The sequence below is a fragment of the Bolinopsis microptera genome, chromosome 1 (genome assembly GCF_026151205.1).
Source record: "Bolinopsis microptera isolate Bmic1 chromosome 1, MBARI_Bmic_1.0, whole genome shotgun sequence".
In the NCBI taxonomy this organism is placed as follows: Eukaryota; Metazoa; Ctenophora; class Tentaculata; order Lobata; family Bolinopsidae; genus Bolinopsis; species Bolinopsis microptera.
In genome coordinates this window covers 6496961-6515593 of record NC_087072.1, presented here as the reverse complement: position 1 = coordinate 6515593, position 18633 = coordinate 6496961, and the positions used below count along the sequence as shown (strand labels likewise).

Below are 18633 nucleotides of genomic sequence, written 5' to 3'. Positions count from 1 at the left end.
CATGTCGGCAAAACTTGCATGGAGATAGCTGAAAGACAGCCGCACAAGATAGTATAAAAATAAAACAAATCCCTCTATTTTTTCTGGGGTAAAAATCCAAAAAAGTGGTAAAAATTTTGACTTTTTTGCTTGAAGTTTGAATAATTTTTTGCAGTTGTATCAAATCAACCCAAAAATAGTTTCATCGTGTTTGCCTAAATTTTTCCTTTCCGAGAAGTACCCACTTCATATACTTTATCGAAGTTTGAATATTGTCACTCCGCAAAAGCATTTAGTTGTTATCAATTGGCACCCGCGCGTTCATCATAAATTTCAAACAGCTATAACTCAGCGAGATTATGTCCGTTCTAGCTCATATTTTCACACCAAATAGAAAATAATGTGATCTTATTGCTGACAAAATATGAATATAATTACTCTATTTGCCTTAGAGTAATAGACTGTCAAAGTTTAAAACGCGCATTAGAATAGCATGTGACTAATAAGGCCAAATTTATACTTCTTAACATATTATCGATCCTTAGACATCATACTATTGTGTCCAATTAGCGGTTAGGTCTCTAAACTCGTAGCAGAAAACACGTCTTTTTGCCCGTAAGAGCCTCTACTAATTATGGAAGAGTATCGCGCGACCTGGTGTCGAATTTAGCGTCATGATGTGTTGGCAGAGTCGAACTTGAGATTTCATATCATGAGATCTCTTATTTAATTATATAATTATATTATGCTACTGTACATTCTTCTAGCTATTACCAGAGAATGATATATGATACATGCTTGATTATTGATTAACATTTTTTACAACCAAAGTCCAAATAGATCTGCAAAAATACCTAGTTTCAGGCAGAATAGAATATAATAAAATTTTACCGAGCAATACATAATTGAAATCTAATATACAATTTAATAATCCACTTATGCTGTGACGGATTAAATAAACCAAAAATGGATTCTGTTGGCATAAAACTAAAACTGTTATAAAAACTAAACTATGCAGAGATTTCGAAAATTCAGAGAGTAGTATAACATGCTCATTGCATTTTATTTGATTATAGAGGAAATTATGAGGACCCGTCCTTCCATAGTTCAGTAGACGTAAACTTCTGCATGTGCTTACCATTAGTACTCACAATCTGATATAGTAAACCTTTCTTACTTTAGTCAGAAGGTTAAACATTAATAACTAGAAAAAGGTGGGATCTTTTTGTATGTATTTGAGTAATTTTTGTTTCATTTAATGGGTGATTTGAGATAACTGACTGGATTAACCTAGTCGTAATTTTGTAAAATTCATGTCCATGCCATGTACATTATCTATAATACATGTCATATCTTTAGGTCCAACTTATAATATTTCAGGATACTGGAGAGGAGGTAAACCATATTTGCTATGAGTCATAGCAAATATGGTTTACCTCCTCTATATGCTATCATGTGTCATAGTCTATGACACATGATAGCATATTTGGGTTTTGATTGGTAAATGGGCACAGCATAACATATTAACATAATAAAGTATATACTCATTAATAAAACGATTATTTTTATTATAATTCTAAGACTTTATCAAACAATTTCATTCAGCAATGACAGATGAACAGTTCAACAGTACCTGACAACAGAGATGTTTTTGACATCAAAGAAAAGATTTGTAATGGCTCGTTTGGAAGCACAATATTTAAAGCCTATAATGCTGCCCTAGGTCAAGTTGCTATTGCAAAGAAGTATCCAGCTAATCTCACCAACGATTATGAGGTAACATTTTATCAGTTTAACATGTTTATAGAATTTCAACAATAAATCTCAATTAAGTACATTACTATCTGGATACTTATTTTACTTTGGTTTTCTCCAAACAGCCATATGGTTACATTGTAATCGGCCAATTACAGGAGTCGAAGGTACCATTACAATTAAGCCAGCGACGGTTAAAGAAGTGTATTTCATACTTAACAATAACATAATCAGTTTAACCAGAATCGACTTTTATGATATGTTTAATTTTGACCATGTATTTAAATTGGTAATGACACCTTTTAGCTTTCTAAGACAAGGGACAGTGATTTGCTGCATCTCTTTTACCAGTGTTTTTCGTCAGATTAAATGAAATTATCAGAACTGACGTGCCATGAAAGATGATGTGTAAAATCTATGAGTGCAAGTGGAACATATTAACAAAATTGCGGAATTGTAGTGCATGATAAAATTATCTTAAGCTATGATATACAAAAAACGGATCTTACTGCTGAATAAAAGTATGCTTGTTTTGGTGAGAATCTTCAAATGAAAAAAAAAACAAAACTGAAAAACAAACGTTTCAGGGTTTTATGGCCACATTGGACCAAGTCCGGGAGTGTCGTTCACCCCACGTGGTGACCCTCTATGGCTACTACAAGGCTGTCAAGTACTTCTGGGTTGTCATGGAGTTTTGCCACGGTTTCAGTGTTCACAATCTCATGGCACAACTGAACCGGCCGCTCAAAGAGAGTCAGATTCGGACTGTGGTCAGTCACACTCTGAGAGGTAGGTGGTTGCCGTGGTTACCAGAATTGTGGGGGGGGGGGGGGGGGCTTATAATTATTTATTTACCAGATTACTGCAATATTTGTTGTAAAGTTAGTTTCATCCTGCTAGTTCTGCTTGCTATGTAGTTGGGTGACTAAGCTGTTAAGGTGGTACATCTAGATTAGTAAAGAAAGTTAGCTTTTAGATGTATCAATATAGATTGACCAAGATACATATAACATAGAGTGGGATTGATTTTATTACGTTATCACCCTCCATTCTCTAAATTTAATTCGATCTTGTTCTCAGATTATGATTAACAAAATTTCACTGCAGAAATCCACTTTCTTCAATCTCCATTTATCACAAACTGAGACAACCTCATTAACTGATGATTCAATAGAATTCGTGTTCTCTAGAGAATCACTCAGAAGTTAACATCAGGACTCATATATAACTCATATATATAACATGTATAATATGTCTCACTGTATAATATGTCTCACAGTATCCAGGAGTACCCCCTCTTCCCCCCTATCACTGTCGCTTATACCATTAAACAATGAACATAAATGAATAAATAAGTAAATACCGGTATTCATATCACGCTTTGACAATAAAAACATACCACAGAAGTATATATTCAAGCCATCCAAGCGTGATTTAGTATGAAAAAAAACAGTATCATAAACCGGTTACTTGTATCCATCCCAAATGTACGCGGCAAAGTTATGCTGCAGTCGTGTGTCATCATGGTAGAAAACAAAAGGAATTTCCGGCCAATTGTCAGTGTTTATCATGCGGTGTACTATGTATACAGTATAGTGTACACCAACAAATAGTTCTATGTGTAAACACTCAGAGAAGATGTTTTGTTTGTTTAACTTCAGAACGTCATGTATTTAACACATATTTAACTTCGGTCATCTGCGATAATGGCTGGTATTTTTTAATGACTGTTTAATATTATTTAAAGCTTTTACTTTAAAGCTTTACTAGACACGGTATAATCTTTACTCTAGATGAAATATCAATGAATGTTCGTTTTTAAAGAAAACTATTTAGCGTATATTATCCTCACATTAACTTATGTTTTGTGGTATGCACTCTGCATTCCTCCATGCACAAGCTTTGCTGCTAGCCGAGAAAGTTCAATGGGTGTCCTTCAAAAGTGTCGTTTTAAGATATGCAGTGATGTCTGAGTTAACCACTAACGATAAGGATTTACTCGGTACAATTAGAGTCCAATTAGAATTGCTAGACATAAATAGCAGCAAATAGACATTGTTCAACTTTTGCGTTGAAATTGCTTTACTTGCTACGGACTACGGAGTAGACGCTTATTCTGACTCACCTCAAATCTATGATATTAACAACGTGACACATAGATCTCTGTTTTCTTAATCTACACAGCACTAAATTACTGGGTTTTAGACTAAAGATAGATTCACAAAATGGGTAAATAACTGCGGATAAGGCTTGTTCATGGTTTGTCTATATATATAATAGACCGAGCCGATCCATATTACTCAAACACAATATTGACCCGTGTTAAATGTTAATGGCTTGAAATCCACACTTTTTGAAGCCGCACATCGCCAAATTATCGGTTTTTATGCTAAAGATAAATTAAAGATCAGCCAAGAGTACACAGCCAGTGAACCAGTGAGCCACTCCTATTTTACCCTGAGCCACTCCTACACAACAGATGATAATGATGATGCTTACTAATACCCCCTCCCCAGGTCTGGAAGCACTGCACGCGTGCAGTATCGTGCACACGCGCATCAGAGCAAGTAACATCCTGGTAACAACGTTTGGTGTGTGTAAGCTAGCTGAACCCAGTCCTCAAGTCAACATCTCAGATACTGGTGTCAATGTCGATGGAGTGGTGGGTAACGCTTACTGGTCCGCTCCTGAGATACTGCTCCAGGTAAATAACTTAATGAGTACTATAAATAATTTACTTTACTTACTACGGATACTTTTGTTACTTATATTACACTTATGACTACCTTGCTTACTGGACTTACTACATGTAACACAATTACCCACTACACTTTTGAACTGGTACATTAAATATTTCTAAAAGAAGAGAGTGATATAGTTTCCATACTTTTGAGCATAGTTCTAACCGATCGAAAGTCAGGATACTTGCGCGATTAAAGTGTTTCGTGCGATTTCCCGAATATGACCCTTTTTCCGTCCTCAAACCAATCTGCTCCTACGGTTTTATTGCAATGACTATGAAACATGGCTCGCACTTGAACTATATACTAGGCATTATTTTAAGATTCCTGTCAATACAAGCTAAAATCTTGATATAGGTCATAGCCAAAGCTAATATGCTGACAAATATTGTATCAGTTGTGAATGAACATCAGGGAAAGTTTAAATTTTCAGCATCTTTCTTGACGTTTCTCGACCATATTCAATGATAAAGTATGACTGGGTAACTACACATCGCACAAACACCCTGCTTTACTTTTTGTAGCTGTATAAAATGTGGTGACTGGAGGACGATGAATATTATTAACACCTGGAGAGAGAGAAAGATAAAAAGTGTAAAATAGTAGATGTGTTAGGTGATGTGTTAGGACTTTAAGAACAAGCTAGAATAACAGTAAAAACGTGCACATTGTACGTAGAGAGTGTGAGAGTACTGTACTTGTGAAATATTTGAACCATTACGTGTCGACAGTACTTGCTGTTCAAGTGACTGCGACCACTGTGGTATAGTAACCACTGCTGTGTATGTGAGAGAGAACCTTGTGTGGAGGAGTATGAGGGTGTGTTGAAACAACTAGAGGAGATTTAATTGATTACCTTATGTTAAATTAGACATCATCTGTCAAATGATATCATGTCATCTGCTAGAAGTTGCTGCCTTACTTTAATTAAGTGTTTTTTATTAAGTAATGCACAAACATGGACTGTTAAGGAATGTGAACTCTAGTCCTGGTTTCACTACAGTTACCTACTTTCTTGTTCTTGAGTCTAGATTTTAATAGACAGATTTGTGTCTACTATTTACTGTATAGTAATTACCTTGTCGATAACTGAATACCTTGATGTACTAGCTTCTACCTTGATGAATTACAACCGACCCGAGATTATAATGGTTTACGGTTTATTAGACTTAAAATCAGGTACTTAATGATAATATGACATAATAATATGATAGAAGATGTAATTTTAATTGATCAGGTGGCGTTTATCAAGTAGTACACTAAACTGTACCGTGAACAGTGTCTCTAGTTCCAGTCACCACCTACTTCTAGTTTTGTTCCTGTGCATACTGTAAATACCTCCATGTACTAGTTTCTACCTTGAGATATGCAGGTATAACCTACCAACTTGAGCCTGCGCAGAAACATGATATTGCCCAGTTTCGCAGGTTGGATTACACTACATAACCCACGTGACATGGCCGGTGGCACCTGATTGGTTACCAGCCACCCAGTCTTAGATTGGATTGGTAAGGGGTCATTAGCTGATACCTTCTTACAGCACAACACGGTGCTTTTGTAGAGAGAGTATTATGTATGTTGAATATATAATGTACCTCTGTGGTATATTATACACACCTGTATATATAGCACTCTATTAGAAGGCATGCGGTGTGTACAATGTACTCTGAGAGGAGAGGAGGAGATCTCCTTATCAATAACAATGAATAACAATGAATAATGAGGATCCTTATCTTATGAATAGTGAATATACAGTGCAGGTATGTGACGACGTGAACTATGAGAGTATGAGAGAGATCGAGATGTAATTTATGCAGTATGAGGCGATTAGAGAAATAATGTTAAATGTAAGAATGGAAAGTTATCCCATTGTACTCATTCTCATTCTGCTGACTTTCCCGCGGAATTACTCGGGCAGATTACCCGCTAATTTTACTTAATAATCTCTGCTACATATCATGACAGGGCCCTTATACTAATGTATGGGAACAGCAGTGCGCGTTATATTATATTAATTAAGTTAACTTACACTATAATAATCACACGAGGACACAACAATTGACACATTGATCGCTAGAAAGCAGCGGGCCAGTATTTGTCAGATATGACATTATGTTACCGCCAAGTCTATGACAATTGACAAAATGGGATCCAGCAGTCAGTGTAGCAGCTCCATTACTCACTACACCACCTCGTACTGCACGGGACCTTCCTTTGTTGTCTACGTAGGTAAACATAACACGTCACATATCGTCACAACTCACACTATTTTAAGTTAAAATAGGGCATTATAAATGGCGTTGTGTTCCGTGTTGTGGTATCAAGAGGTACGTATCACATAGGATTGTGCTCTGATCATAACACAGGACTGTGCCTTCAGATCAAACTATTTATATAACAATCTATAAGATACGGGCTCCCACACACTGGCACACATAAACCGTAATATTTGTAAAAGCGAAAGGTACAAAGTGTGAGCTTGTGTGTAGTGTGTTAAGCTAATTATGTTATAATAAACTCATTATGTTACATAGAATGTGAAGAATGTTGTGATCCTTGTTCTTGAGTTCTTTGTAGTCTCCGGACCACCTCACCAGACTGGATCACAGCCAGACCACTGTGCAGCTCAATGTAACTTGTGTTATTATTACATCAGCAGCAGCAGCAGGGCCGCGTCCGGCGTCCGTCATTACAGTGGTCTCTTCTTCTCAGCCAGTACTGGGACCAGACAAAGGCTTGTTTAGAATGTGATTAACTTTATTTAGGGCTCTGGAGATGTGGATTTGTTTATCACCATGGGGGCTGCGGTGGGAGGAGGTGTAACGCAAATATGTCCGGTATTCATTCCGTTATTCCGTAGAACCACCGTGGTAAGATACACTGTACTCATGAACAATGTGGAGGGGCTACTCCTCTTTAAGGGGGCCGTGTATACACGAACTTGAATAGCCGTTAATACATTGTACATTGCTGTAATAACACACACAATTCATGACTCATCATCGGGCTATGGTCTGCCATTAACCCATCCTTATGTCTCTGCTAGTTAACTGCACTACGTAAAGTATTTATTACATTGTTCTGACTGCTTGTATCAGAAGCCGCCGCGTGCCCGTGATTACTGGAAAATATTACCATATTTTAGGGGGAAACTACGTCATGATCACGAATTGCACTATTTTTTAGATGTAAGAGACACTGCGATATATGTCATGCTGTGAATAATGACATAATGTATCGAATTTTATGGCAACTTGTCTCTTTGACCTATCCCAAAACAAACAGCAGTTAAAAAATGTACATAATGTAAATTAAAGTTTTTAAACATATTATTGTTATGGAATGTTTTGTAAGTTTCATTTATTTCAAATTCCAAACTCCTTACTCTACACCATTCTCATTGCGTAAATGAAATTTGAATTTAACCCCCTACAGAATAAATTTCAGAAAGGGTACAGATCAGCGTCAGACATCTGGTCACTGGGTATCACAGTGATAGAGCTGGCGGAGCGTCAGCCTCCCTACGCAGAAACCCACCCCTCACGTGTCATGGTCACCATTCCTGCCCGTCCTCCTCCCGAGTTCCTCAACCCTGACGCCTGGTCCAAGTATCTTAAGGTAGGCAACTTATTTAATATTATAGTGGTCGACAGCCAGCACGCTGAGTGTTTTGAAACTGTCAAATAGTGTCATATTACAGCACATCTTCTTCAGCGCATTTAGGTCCACCAAATGTGCAATAATAGGACAGATATGGCTCTGTGAGTGGTCATTGGTCGATATCACGTGATCATTGGTCATGGTCACGTGTTAAGGTATTGTGGCAGGTATGAGCAGCTTTCTAGGCTTTTTAAGGTATAAACTAACTTCATCCTCTCGGTCCCCTATCTTGTAGACTCACACGTCAGTACAGGGGGGATATGCAATTTGTCAGATCTAATATTCTACGTAAAACTGATCGTTTGTCTCTTCTATTTTAGTCACCTCTAACAGTGTACGTCACAATGTGTTGATGTAACAAATACCTGAAATGCCTGCTTTTCAGGTATTTCTGTCGTGTTGCTTGCAGAAACACCCAGGAGACAGGTTAAGTGCCACTCAGTTGTTACAACAGAAGATGATTAAGAAGTGAGTAATAGTAATGTCAAGAAAGTGTATTTGATTAAGATAGCAGTCTATCTTTATTACAGACCTTAGTTGTTTTTTTCTAGCTGCTTAACGGTTGGATTTAAAGTGATATTACGGAATTGGAATAAGGCTGTTATCTTTATAAAACCGCTATAAAGCTGACTGACTAAAGCTTAGAGTCAACATACGGTGTACAAACAAGATTCCACCAAAAACTAAAACAGAAGAAAATTATGGAATGAAGTTGATATAGTAAAACAAACTATTTTCACAGTTTGTTATCCAATTTATAAATGAAACATTTGTATTTTTATGTACGTATTGCCGCCCACGTATAAATTAGACGAAAAATAGGAAGTTGCATTGTGACGAAAATGGAAACACTCATGCGCACATGCAATGATTGTTGCGCGTGCACGTGCAGTACATATTGTATGGCATTTTATTATTAGTTTCCTCCTTGTTTTACTATTAACTTCCTCCCTGTGACCCCGGGCTTTCTAGTTACATATGACCTTTTGTTGTATGTAAGTAACTGTGCAAATTTTCAAATTTTGTACCACTAGTTCAACTATATCATATTTCAGTCCACACTCTTCTCCTGCAATAGTTTTTGCCCTCCTTTGTCTGTATGTGGAGTCTTTTTCATTATTGTTCCTTGACTTGTAATGTCTCACTCGTAATATTTGCCTGAAATTTTTACGTTTTCGGTGGTTCTGACGAAGCTGTTGTTGCAGGAAAATCAAATATTCGACATCATTCCTTTAGGGATTATTCGTTCAACGGTAAAGCTACTAGAAGATATTATCGCCATATTCATTGCGGCTTTAAATAAACATTCTCCTAATCGTTCGAATTAATGCACTTACTTAAAATAAGACTAGTCCACCCGGCGTTGGTAAGGTGCTACAAAGACGGTCACCATATTAATATTGTCATCTCAACAGTTCTTCAATTTTAACAGGGAGACTAGCAGAATTGTGCGTTTTACTCGATATCCTTTTTTTGGGAACGGGACACTTAAAAGTGACACGACTAAATTAAAATTTATCACAGGACAGATTATAAGGGGATGCAAACCATAGTGCAGAAGTTTATAAAGATGAAACAACAGCAGAACAGCAGATTTTTCACTGAACCAACATCTGAACCACCAAAAGGTAAAGTAAGAGCGCTAAAAATACCAACGTTATTACCACTACCTGTATAATCATAATTGGTTCATACTTCATTATAGCAGTGGAAGCGCGACTCTAAAGAGAACAAAATTCCCGTCATAATTCTCGGTGTGGCAAATCAATTTCTGCCAAGTCATTAAAGACTTCATTCTTATAATATATGAATTGTAACTTATAAGTCACATTTCCATTATTCTTTTGCGTGTACCATCCCCATGCAATCATGAGTGTGACTCCTAAGTCGAATTGAAAAGTTGTATTAGGTGAACTTGCCTGCCTAGATGACTGGGCTTGATCAAATTATCCACATAAGATTATATTTGATGAGATTTTTATCGTCTTCTTGGTTTGTTTATACTCGGTCCAGGCTTGGTTCATACATTTTAACCTCTATTTTCTTTATTATATTACATAAACTCAATGCAGAAGAAACTATTCTCAGTTAATATAGTCCTTATGACCTTATATGTCAACATAGCTTTCCTAGTAGTTCACCATACTATGAACTAATGATTGCAGCCCACGGGCACGCCCGCGGCCCGATGCAATGAACATTACAGTTCGCATGGAATATGGCAATCACTATCAGTGTTCTAAGAGGCGACGTGATGTTTCCCGCAAATCGGTAAAATTCTTGTAAACCTGCCCAGTATTTATCCAGAAGTTAGTGAGATTGTCTGGACTAGATCTTGACAGTTGACATGCAAATATAGGTACACCGTACACTGGCAAGGGGATATCTATCTAATAACTCAAATTAAGTTACACGCGTGGGTTGTGGATTAGGAAGCAAAAATGAATCATAATATCTTAGTACCATGAGGATTTGCTGGATGTTAGGTATGGAATAAGACATGCGTTATATGCGATAGATAATGTGAAAAGATCTGATCTCCCCTTAATAACGATGTGATTATTACCGTAATTAATTTTAGCATGTAGACACAACAATAATAGCACTCCCTCGTTAGTACAACATGGCAGCCTCATTCATTCAACCGTGGTTTCAAATTATGTATATACTTCAGCTGTATTAATCAGCTAGCTTTATTCTGAACCCAGTGACCATAACATATCTTTAACGTGAAAAGATTAGCTCTTGGCAATCTTACAAGTCGAAAGAAAACATCTGTATTCATATGCTAGCAGAATTAATGTCTATATTGATGTAACGCGCATCACTATTCTTGTGGTATAATAAAGTTTGTCTGTCCTTACTGCAACAAATATCACGTTGCGCGCGCGAATGCGTTACGCGCGTTGATCAATTCGATCAACGTACCTGAATTTGTGAGATTTCGAGATACATATTATATATCTAATATCTATGATGAGGCACAAAAGTCAAAACAGCATACTAATCATATCTGAATATCCGTTACTTACACCGTCTATCCTCAGCTGAGCAGAGAACTGAAGACGTCCCTCTGGACGAAGGTGTCTGGGCTCAAAGTGGAACACTTGTTTGGAGTCCCTCACAAAACGCTAGGAGCCAGGAAAACAACAGCTCAAACACGCGAACAACGGAGTTCACCAATCCAGGAGCCGTCTCTCCACCTCAGTCATTGCAGCGTAACTCATCATTCACACCACCGGACCAACAGCTCAAAAAACCTGATATCAAACGAACCAAATCAAGTCCTGTCGGTCAGAGGCGAAATAATGTTTCCCAACAAGACAAACCAGCTACTAAACCAGCCCCCTCTCAATCAGAGAATAGGCGAAGCCGAGGCTCAAGTAGCAGCACTGACTCAGACCTTTTTGTAGACAGCGATACCATGAAGAAGGGAGATTTTGAGGTTTTCAAATCTCCACCACTTCCGAGTGTTAGCGAGGGTAGAAAACTGCCCGATCCTCCCGATCAAGAAACCAATCTGCCAAGCCCAGGACCGGTGCAGCCCGTACCACGACTATCTAAATCTTCCGAAAACGTAAGATCAGACCCTATGAGTTCTCCGTCTGCTCAGCGTGACAAATCAAATGGTCCAAATCAGTACAACGACAAAACAGTAAAAGTAAAAGAAGCTGAAAATTATACTCCTTCCTACATGGACTTTTACAAAGACTCGGAACCTGATATAATTGTGGATGTTGTAGAGGAGGTTTCGGAGTCAGGTATTTCAAGACGCAATAGTATTGATCAACGTGGTATCAAAGAAGACAAGAAGAAGGAAGAATTGAAAAGAGATCTTGATAAAGTAGATATGGATTACTGTGCTGAACTGAGTTTACTGCGACAGTATTTTATGAGCAGGTTTCAGGCCATACAGGATGCCCTTTCAAACGCCAACGGGGGCTCTAACTCTAATGATTCAATTAAGGTAAACTTTCTCGGAAAGTTACAAAAGCATGAGCTGACAATGATGCTGAAATACATGAACGACCAGCATGAGGAGGAGCTGAAGAACGCGAGGGAGCACTACGATCTCGAGCACAGGTTCTTGATGAACGCCCTCCGCAACACATCAGACCGAGATGAAGAAATGAGGTACAACATGAACATCAGAGAAAACAACGAGGCTCAAACCAGCACTGCCACGGAGATTAACAGACGGTTTCAGATGCAGACAGAAGACATCATGCGTGCTATTGAGAGAATAGATTATGCTGATGCTATCGCTGTGGAGTGATTTATCTGACAGTTCAACCGACCTCAAATCATCCAAAAAGTTGATCAAACAGAATTATATAGTGGGAAATTGTTTGTCGCCCTCTCACACACAGAAGAATCTCAATAACTGCTAGGTATTACCCATGGGATTAAAGATCAAAGACGTTACCCGTTATGAAGCATAAAATTCAGACTCATTATAGTTCATCTTTTACAAATTACAATCAGACTATTTTTATTGATTTTATGATATTCATCGTTTTAGTGTTGGCGATTGACAAATTGTGTTGAGATTTTTTGTTTGCGATAGGTAAATTTGTTGCTGTGTAATTGTAATATTATGCAAGATTCACATTTCATTTGCTAAAAGATATTTTTGAAACCCATTGTACCAATTAGCCTAAGCAAGACAAATCAAGACAACTTTTTCGATAGTTCTAATTTTTCATCTACCAAACAAGGCATAAATTACATAACATTTAAAAATTTAGCAAAAAATCAAAAGAAACTCCCTGCTTGTATATACTATTTATAAATAATCACAAAAATAGTTTGATTCTCAAATAAGCATCAGTTTGGTCAAAAAACTTTATTTCGTCAGATAGTAGAATTAAAGAATTTAAAATAAATCGCATTTCTGAAATAAATTAGAACGTGCAGAAATGCATTCTCGAAATCGGCAGCTGATCCTGTTGATCATAATCTATGCCCAATTCCACTAACAAAATCTAACTTGGTCAACCAATACGAAATGTCTTTTCTTTCATGCAATTTGTTCAATCCGGTTTCTTGTAACACCAGTTCTGAATCCCGAAGTCATTAAAAGCGCCTGTCTGATTTTATCAAGTTTATAGAGTAACCTTAAAACTCCTGAAATATAAAGCTTCATTAATTTCCATCATATAGATCTCAATCATATCGATTTTAAGAAAACGATGGCAACATTATTATCAAATTAAGCCCAAACTGGAAGTCATTCTACTATATCATAGCGGCTGAAAGGTTGAGGGCTGCAGTTCTTAAGTATAATTCTTTAGTCAGTTAGTGCACACTAAAACTGGGTATCGTCCATCAACATAATAAGCTAATTAAGTTAACAAGGGTGATTATCGCAGGTATCTGTCTTAATTGTGAGCAATTTGTAGCTTGTTTTAGCTTATGTTTATGTTATGGATCTTAGCTAAGTTTTTTAATTATATGCATACTGCGCGGGCTGCATGAACGACGCGAATTGAACCGAACGAACCTTAACTAATGTAAGATGCATGATATAATATATATTATATGATATATATAAGCCTGGGACCACTACTAGCATAGTCACAACATCTACAAAGCTGCCATATAGCCTGACTGACAATTTTCTCGACTGACTGACAATGTTTCTTCTTTTTCCCCATTTAGAATACAAAGATTAGTACATTTTAGCTTATGATTAATATTATATTTTTACCTATAGTTTACTTAGATAATATAATATGGATGCATGCGCGCGCGCAACATTTGCGTCAATGGTCGAACATTTTTACATGCGCGTGTTCCAGGTCGCATTAAATGTAGACCCTTTGAAAAACTGCATTACGTCATCTAAGAAGATGATCTGTAAATTACTTACTCCTCGAAGCCATTTAGTTTGCTCATCCCGTGCTTAAAGTCCAAGTAGGATATTGAGCCATCGTCATCCATATCCATCTCGCTTATTACCTGGGTAGTGGAAAATGTAAAAGACGCTAATTATAAGATTTCTGCTAAATTACCTTCATATTTATTTTGTCTCCTTGACCACAAAAAATAAAAATAATCAACATCGGGAATCAACACTATGTTAATATTATTATTAATCAATACTATGTAATATTATTATGTCATCGTCATTATCTTGGTCTTACTAACGACATATAAACCAGCTCTTAAGTAGGCATTCATTTTATAGAACCTTACGAGTAGTTGTAGGTGATAAGCTCCTTACCAGCCATATAATCAGATACAATCAGCAATTAGCAGTAATCAACCAGCTCTCGCACATTTTGCTGGACACAGAACTATCTGAATACGAATGATTTGGGCAACGCCTTGTACATCGTCTCAACGTTAAATTTCGCCTCTTATTTGGTTTCCTTTTTCAGATAAAGGACATAATATACATTCTTAGGATAATATCGGGTTTTTTCGAAATGAAATGTATAATTAGTTTGATTTACCTTAGATAACATTCTGATACTCTCATCAGATAAACATTAATTTTAATTATATTATAATAGACCATTACTATTAGTTAATTGAGATACAATTACATAAAATAACATTTTCCATTAAAAGGTACAAAATTAGTGATGCAACCATTACCATGCCAATCAATTTTACACTTAACTGTTCAGGAAATGATTCGTTAATTGTCATAGTTCTCTCAAATTGCAACATAATTCGACATTTATCACCGTACAAGTTTCTATTGTGTACTCCAACCGGACCACCGCCTTCTTTTTCTTATTTACTTTTTAATCAGCAGTTACGTAAGAGTAAGCAAGGATTGCCTGAACATTAAACTTACCTTCCCGGCTAATTTTTTAATTTGATCATCCGTGATAACGCTCTGTGTTAGGGTGGATTATAAATTTAATACAAACCTGAATTTAAATAATATGCGAGAGAATTAACTTACTTGAATTTAATAGAATATATTAAAGAGGTGATATAATACACTCTCGATTTGAGGAATGTTACCATACTAGACTCGTTTATAAGAATATTTTGAGGTAAAAAAGGATCACATAGCTTCTGCTAGAGAAGTTTAAAACTGCTCTTCGAAAAATTGTCAGCATTGTTATTTACTGATAATGTCAAAATATTTTGCTTTTAAAAATGCAATTGTGAGAATCATCTAAGCGTAGTCAAAAATTAATTGATAAATCATTTATTTAACTCTTTCTTCGTCAGAATTAATTGGTCAGCTTCATCATAAAATTTAAATTAGAAATCAATTATTTTTGTTAAAATGATCAACAAAACCAGCTTGAAAATGGATCAAGGATTTTATTTTATTTTTTGATTATTCAAGAGCACACATTCCTTACGTACATTCCTGACTATGTCATTAATCTGGGAGTCACTTAAAGCCGTCTCTTCTTTTTTATTACCAGTACGACAGCTCTTCTGCTAGCAGTATTGTACATTATTAACACAGGATAATGAGAATGTTTGTCATTTGTCAACAACAAAAGAGATACACAATCTCTGGTGCGTATAAATGATTGTTGAAAATATCTCATGTTGATTTCAGTCTACAACTGTATTTGCTCTTGATAATAATAATAACATAATAAGAATCAATGTACGATGTGTTATTGTGTCTGGTCAATTCCACCAGTAACCCCTCCTCCCGCGGGAATAGTGAGAAGTGTAAACTTGCACCTTTGCACTGTGTTTATTTTACGATTGAAATTAAGAGATATAGACTCCTTTAAATATCTTCATGTGCTATTCGTGTTCACAACTTAATATTATGATCTTTTAACGTTCAAGATAAAAGAAGAAAATGAACCAAAATTGTTCACGTGTTTTAGGTTTGAATATATTCTAGCTGGAAATTTGAACTACTTAGAATGAAAAAGCATATAAACCCGAAACATTACGCAAGACAGTACTGAAAGTATTTAGTAGGTGCGACTGTTACAAAAATAACACCTTCCCTTGACATGCTCAGAGATGTTATATAACATCTCTGAGCATGCCAAGGAAAGGTGCTATATGTGTTGGTATGATCGACCACTTTTACGGTGACATATTATATGATATATATAACCCTCATAAAAGTGGTCGGTTAGAACAACACATGTGTAACATGCCCCCTCGTAGGTCCAGAACGTACTGTGTATTATAATGCAAGTAAAATCCTTTGTGTTCGCCCACGATATTATCCCTCAAATGGACCTCACTGCAACCACGAGCTTCTAATTATCATTCGTGGGAAGACAGTAGCCGAGAGCCTGGTTTGAAATAAGATTCAGTAATCTGATACCTACATCGTTTGTAAGAAGTTATATTATGGGCGCTTTTTAGAGCTCAGTGCTCGTGGACCTCAAATCATCACTGTCCATTGACCACTGATAACTAACCGGTTTTTTCTTACGATCTAATAAACAGGTGGTGTATTATAAATAACTAGAAGACTAGATTACACGATAATTTAGTAGAGCCGAGTGGCTGACGTAGTAGCTAGCAGTTATTATATGATGTATGTTAAATTAATATGTGCTATCATCCTAGATATATTATCATCCTAGATATATCATCCTAAATATATTAACCCAACAAGAACATATTCAGTAAGTTGCAGTGAAACACTACACGGCTACCAATAATTACCATACCCACTGCAGCGTACACTACTGCACTTAATATAAATAGAAGGGAGTACGTATAGAAAAATGCTAACACATGAACATAACCGGATTACATTAACCCAATAATTACCAAGAAAAATGTGATGATTATGCCCCTCCCCTGTCCCCACCTTGTACAATATGTAGTAGGTATCAACAATTTGATTGTTGTGATTTTGGTAAATCTTACATAACCATTGGTGGGGTATAATCATCACATGATGATTATAGGGATCGCCCATTTGAAAATTAGGTCAAAATTTCGATTTGCCAGCACTGTCTGGCGATCACTCAGATCGTTATACAGCAGATCTACCAAACTATAATTAACGAATTCCATGTTTAGGAACCTTAATGTCTCATTCATTTTTCAATTTCTACACAAATGGTTATTAACCATGTCATTAGATCACGTGTTATAAGTTTTTACCCACTAAAAACATGCTACAAATTGTACAATACATTCCCTAAGGTAAGAAATAAGAATTCTATCTTACGTTTTTAATGACTTGATTCCTCTCGTCACCACTCAAAGTGGCTCCAGTGACTGCAGGTTGTACTAGAAACAGTATCACTTTCTGTAGATCATTCTCACAGATCTGACCGTCCTCGTTGAAATCTGAATATCATTTTTAGTTTTGAGATATTCAGCCTTTGTGTGGAAACGTATCAAAATCCATACATATATTACATACCTACACTACACTTTAATTAGTTAGGTTACATCACAAAAGTTTGTTACTTTTGTATTTTATGTAGGTTGATGTAAACACACACTGTTTCAAAATATTAAAATAAGTTGAACTGTTATGTGTGTAAACACAGTAACCACTGTCTTGACTCCACAATGTGCAGTCTGCAACATGTTGCTACATTTCCTGAATGCTTGCTTTAAATGTATAACTGTAATGTACTCTGTACATTCCCCTAGCAAAGACTTACCGTATATCTTGAAAGCGAAGTCTATCTTTGTTTCCAAGGGAGCCTGAAACATTACACTATTAGTGACAAGAGTTAACCCCACATTAATGAGACTCACGCGTCACTTGACCACAACAATAACCGTGTACACACCATACCTCAATAGAGAGAGACAATATAAAGCCTATTTTACAGTAGTACAGTTAACAATGCTCGTACACATTATCTAGCCATTATATAATGACCACGTGCATTGAGAACACTCAAGGAGCACATTCCTATCAAAAACTCAAAAAGGTAAGTTGGTGCAATGGACGTATTGGAGTATTGAAAGCTACAATATTCCGAAGATATAAATGCAAATAGATCAAACCAGAGTAATCTAAAGGACATATTATCAGGATTAAAATATATAATTACTTCACTGTAGTAGCTTTGTCTGAATAAACAGTTCGCATTTCAAGTGGTGCAACCCAAAATGTATAAAGCAAACTAGACAATGTACAATATACATTGTACATTCATACATTGATATATGTGTTGATTTGTGCAGCTTTCTTTATCTTGAAATCTACCATTTCTACCGGCTCATATTGAGTGACTACTATATCCGAACAATGGTTTGATACGACAAAACTCAAAACACTAGATTTTATTAAATAATACTTATATTTCAGACAGTACTACTACTAATACTGTGTTCTATCTGCTGATGAATGATGATAGTAAGAAATATCAGCTATCATTTAAATGTAAGATAGTTGATAGTCAACACTAAAGCACTAACAGCCTCACGACACACACAGTCTATCTTACGTCTGTAGATACGAGATTATAACGGGCCTGTCATCTGATTTACACACAAAGAAGCAGGACTTTAAACAATGAGGTAAAGGAATACTAACCTTTAAACAATGAGGTAAAGGAATACTAACCTT

The 18633-nt window shown here is 36.3% G+C and overlaps 2 protein-coding genes across 5 annotated transcripts in view; one reads left to right on the top strand and one right to left on the bottom strand.

Moving 5' to 3' along the window:
• Positions 1-1570: 1570 nt before the first annotated feature.
• Positions 1571-12763, top strand: LOC134826084 (serine/threonine-protein kinase 3/4-like). Of its 2 annotated transcripts, none has more exons than XM_063838349.1 (7): positions 1571-1755; positions 2322-2523; positions 4251-4438; positions 7923-8093; positions 8521-8603; positions 9660-9763; positions 11183-12763. In XM_063838349.1, exons 1-7 carry the CDS (start codon positions 1594-1596, stop codon positions 12409-12411), a joined length of 2139 nt encoding a protein of 712 aa, XP_063694419.1. In that variant the 5' UTR covers positions 1571-1593; the 3' UTR covers positions 12412-12763. The 2 variants fall into 2 exon arrangements, with proteins under 2 accessions (XP_063694419.1, XP_063694418.1); XM_063838348.1 differs by having other exon boundaries at positions 7911-8093.
• A 53-nt stretch (positions 12764-12816) lies between these two features.
• The window catches only part of LOC134826085 (calcium and integrin-binding protein 1-like), a 42060-nt gene continuing 36243 nt past the window's right edge, over positions 12817-18633 (bottom strand). For 2 of the 3 annotated variants that reach the window (XM_063838353.1, XM_063838351.1), the window contains 6 exons: positions 17717-17759; positions 17272-17393; positions 15471-15548; positions 14944-14985; positions 14008-14096; positions 12817-13262 (listed from right to left, as the gene is read on the bottom strand). In XM_063838353.1, coding sequence (XP_063694423.1) covers positions 13241-13262; positions 14008-14096; positions 14944-14985; positions 15471-15548; positions 17272-17393; positions 17717-17759 — 396 coding nt within the window. In that variant the 3' untranslated portion in view covers positions 12817-13240. The remainder of the gene's footprint in view (positions 13263-14007; positions 14097-14943; positions 14986-15470; positions 15549-17271; positions 17394-17716; positions 17760-18633) is intronic. The other variant, XM_063838350.1, reaches the window with a different exon arrangement.

Excerpts from the sequence above, each read along its gene's own strand:
- LOC134826084 (XM_063838348.1), top strand. The coding sequence starts at position 1,594 with ATGAACAGTTCAACAGTACCTGACAACAGAGATGTTTTTGACATCAAA. Across the intron at positions 1,756-2,321 it reads ATCTCACCAACGATTATGAG|GGTTTTATGGCCACATTGGA; the intron begins GTAACATTTTAT and ends CAAACGTTTCAG. Across the intron at positions 8,604-9,659 it reads CAACAGAAGATGATTAAGAA|GACAGATTATAAGGGGATGC; the intron begins GTGAGTAATAGT and ends AATTTATCACAG.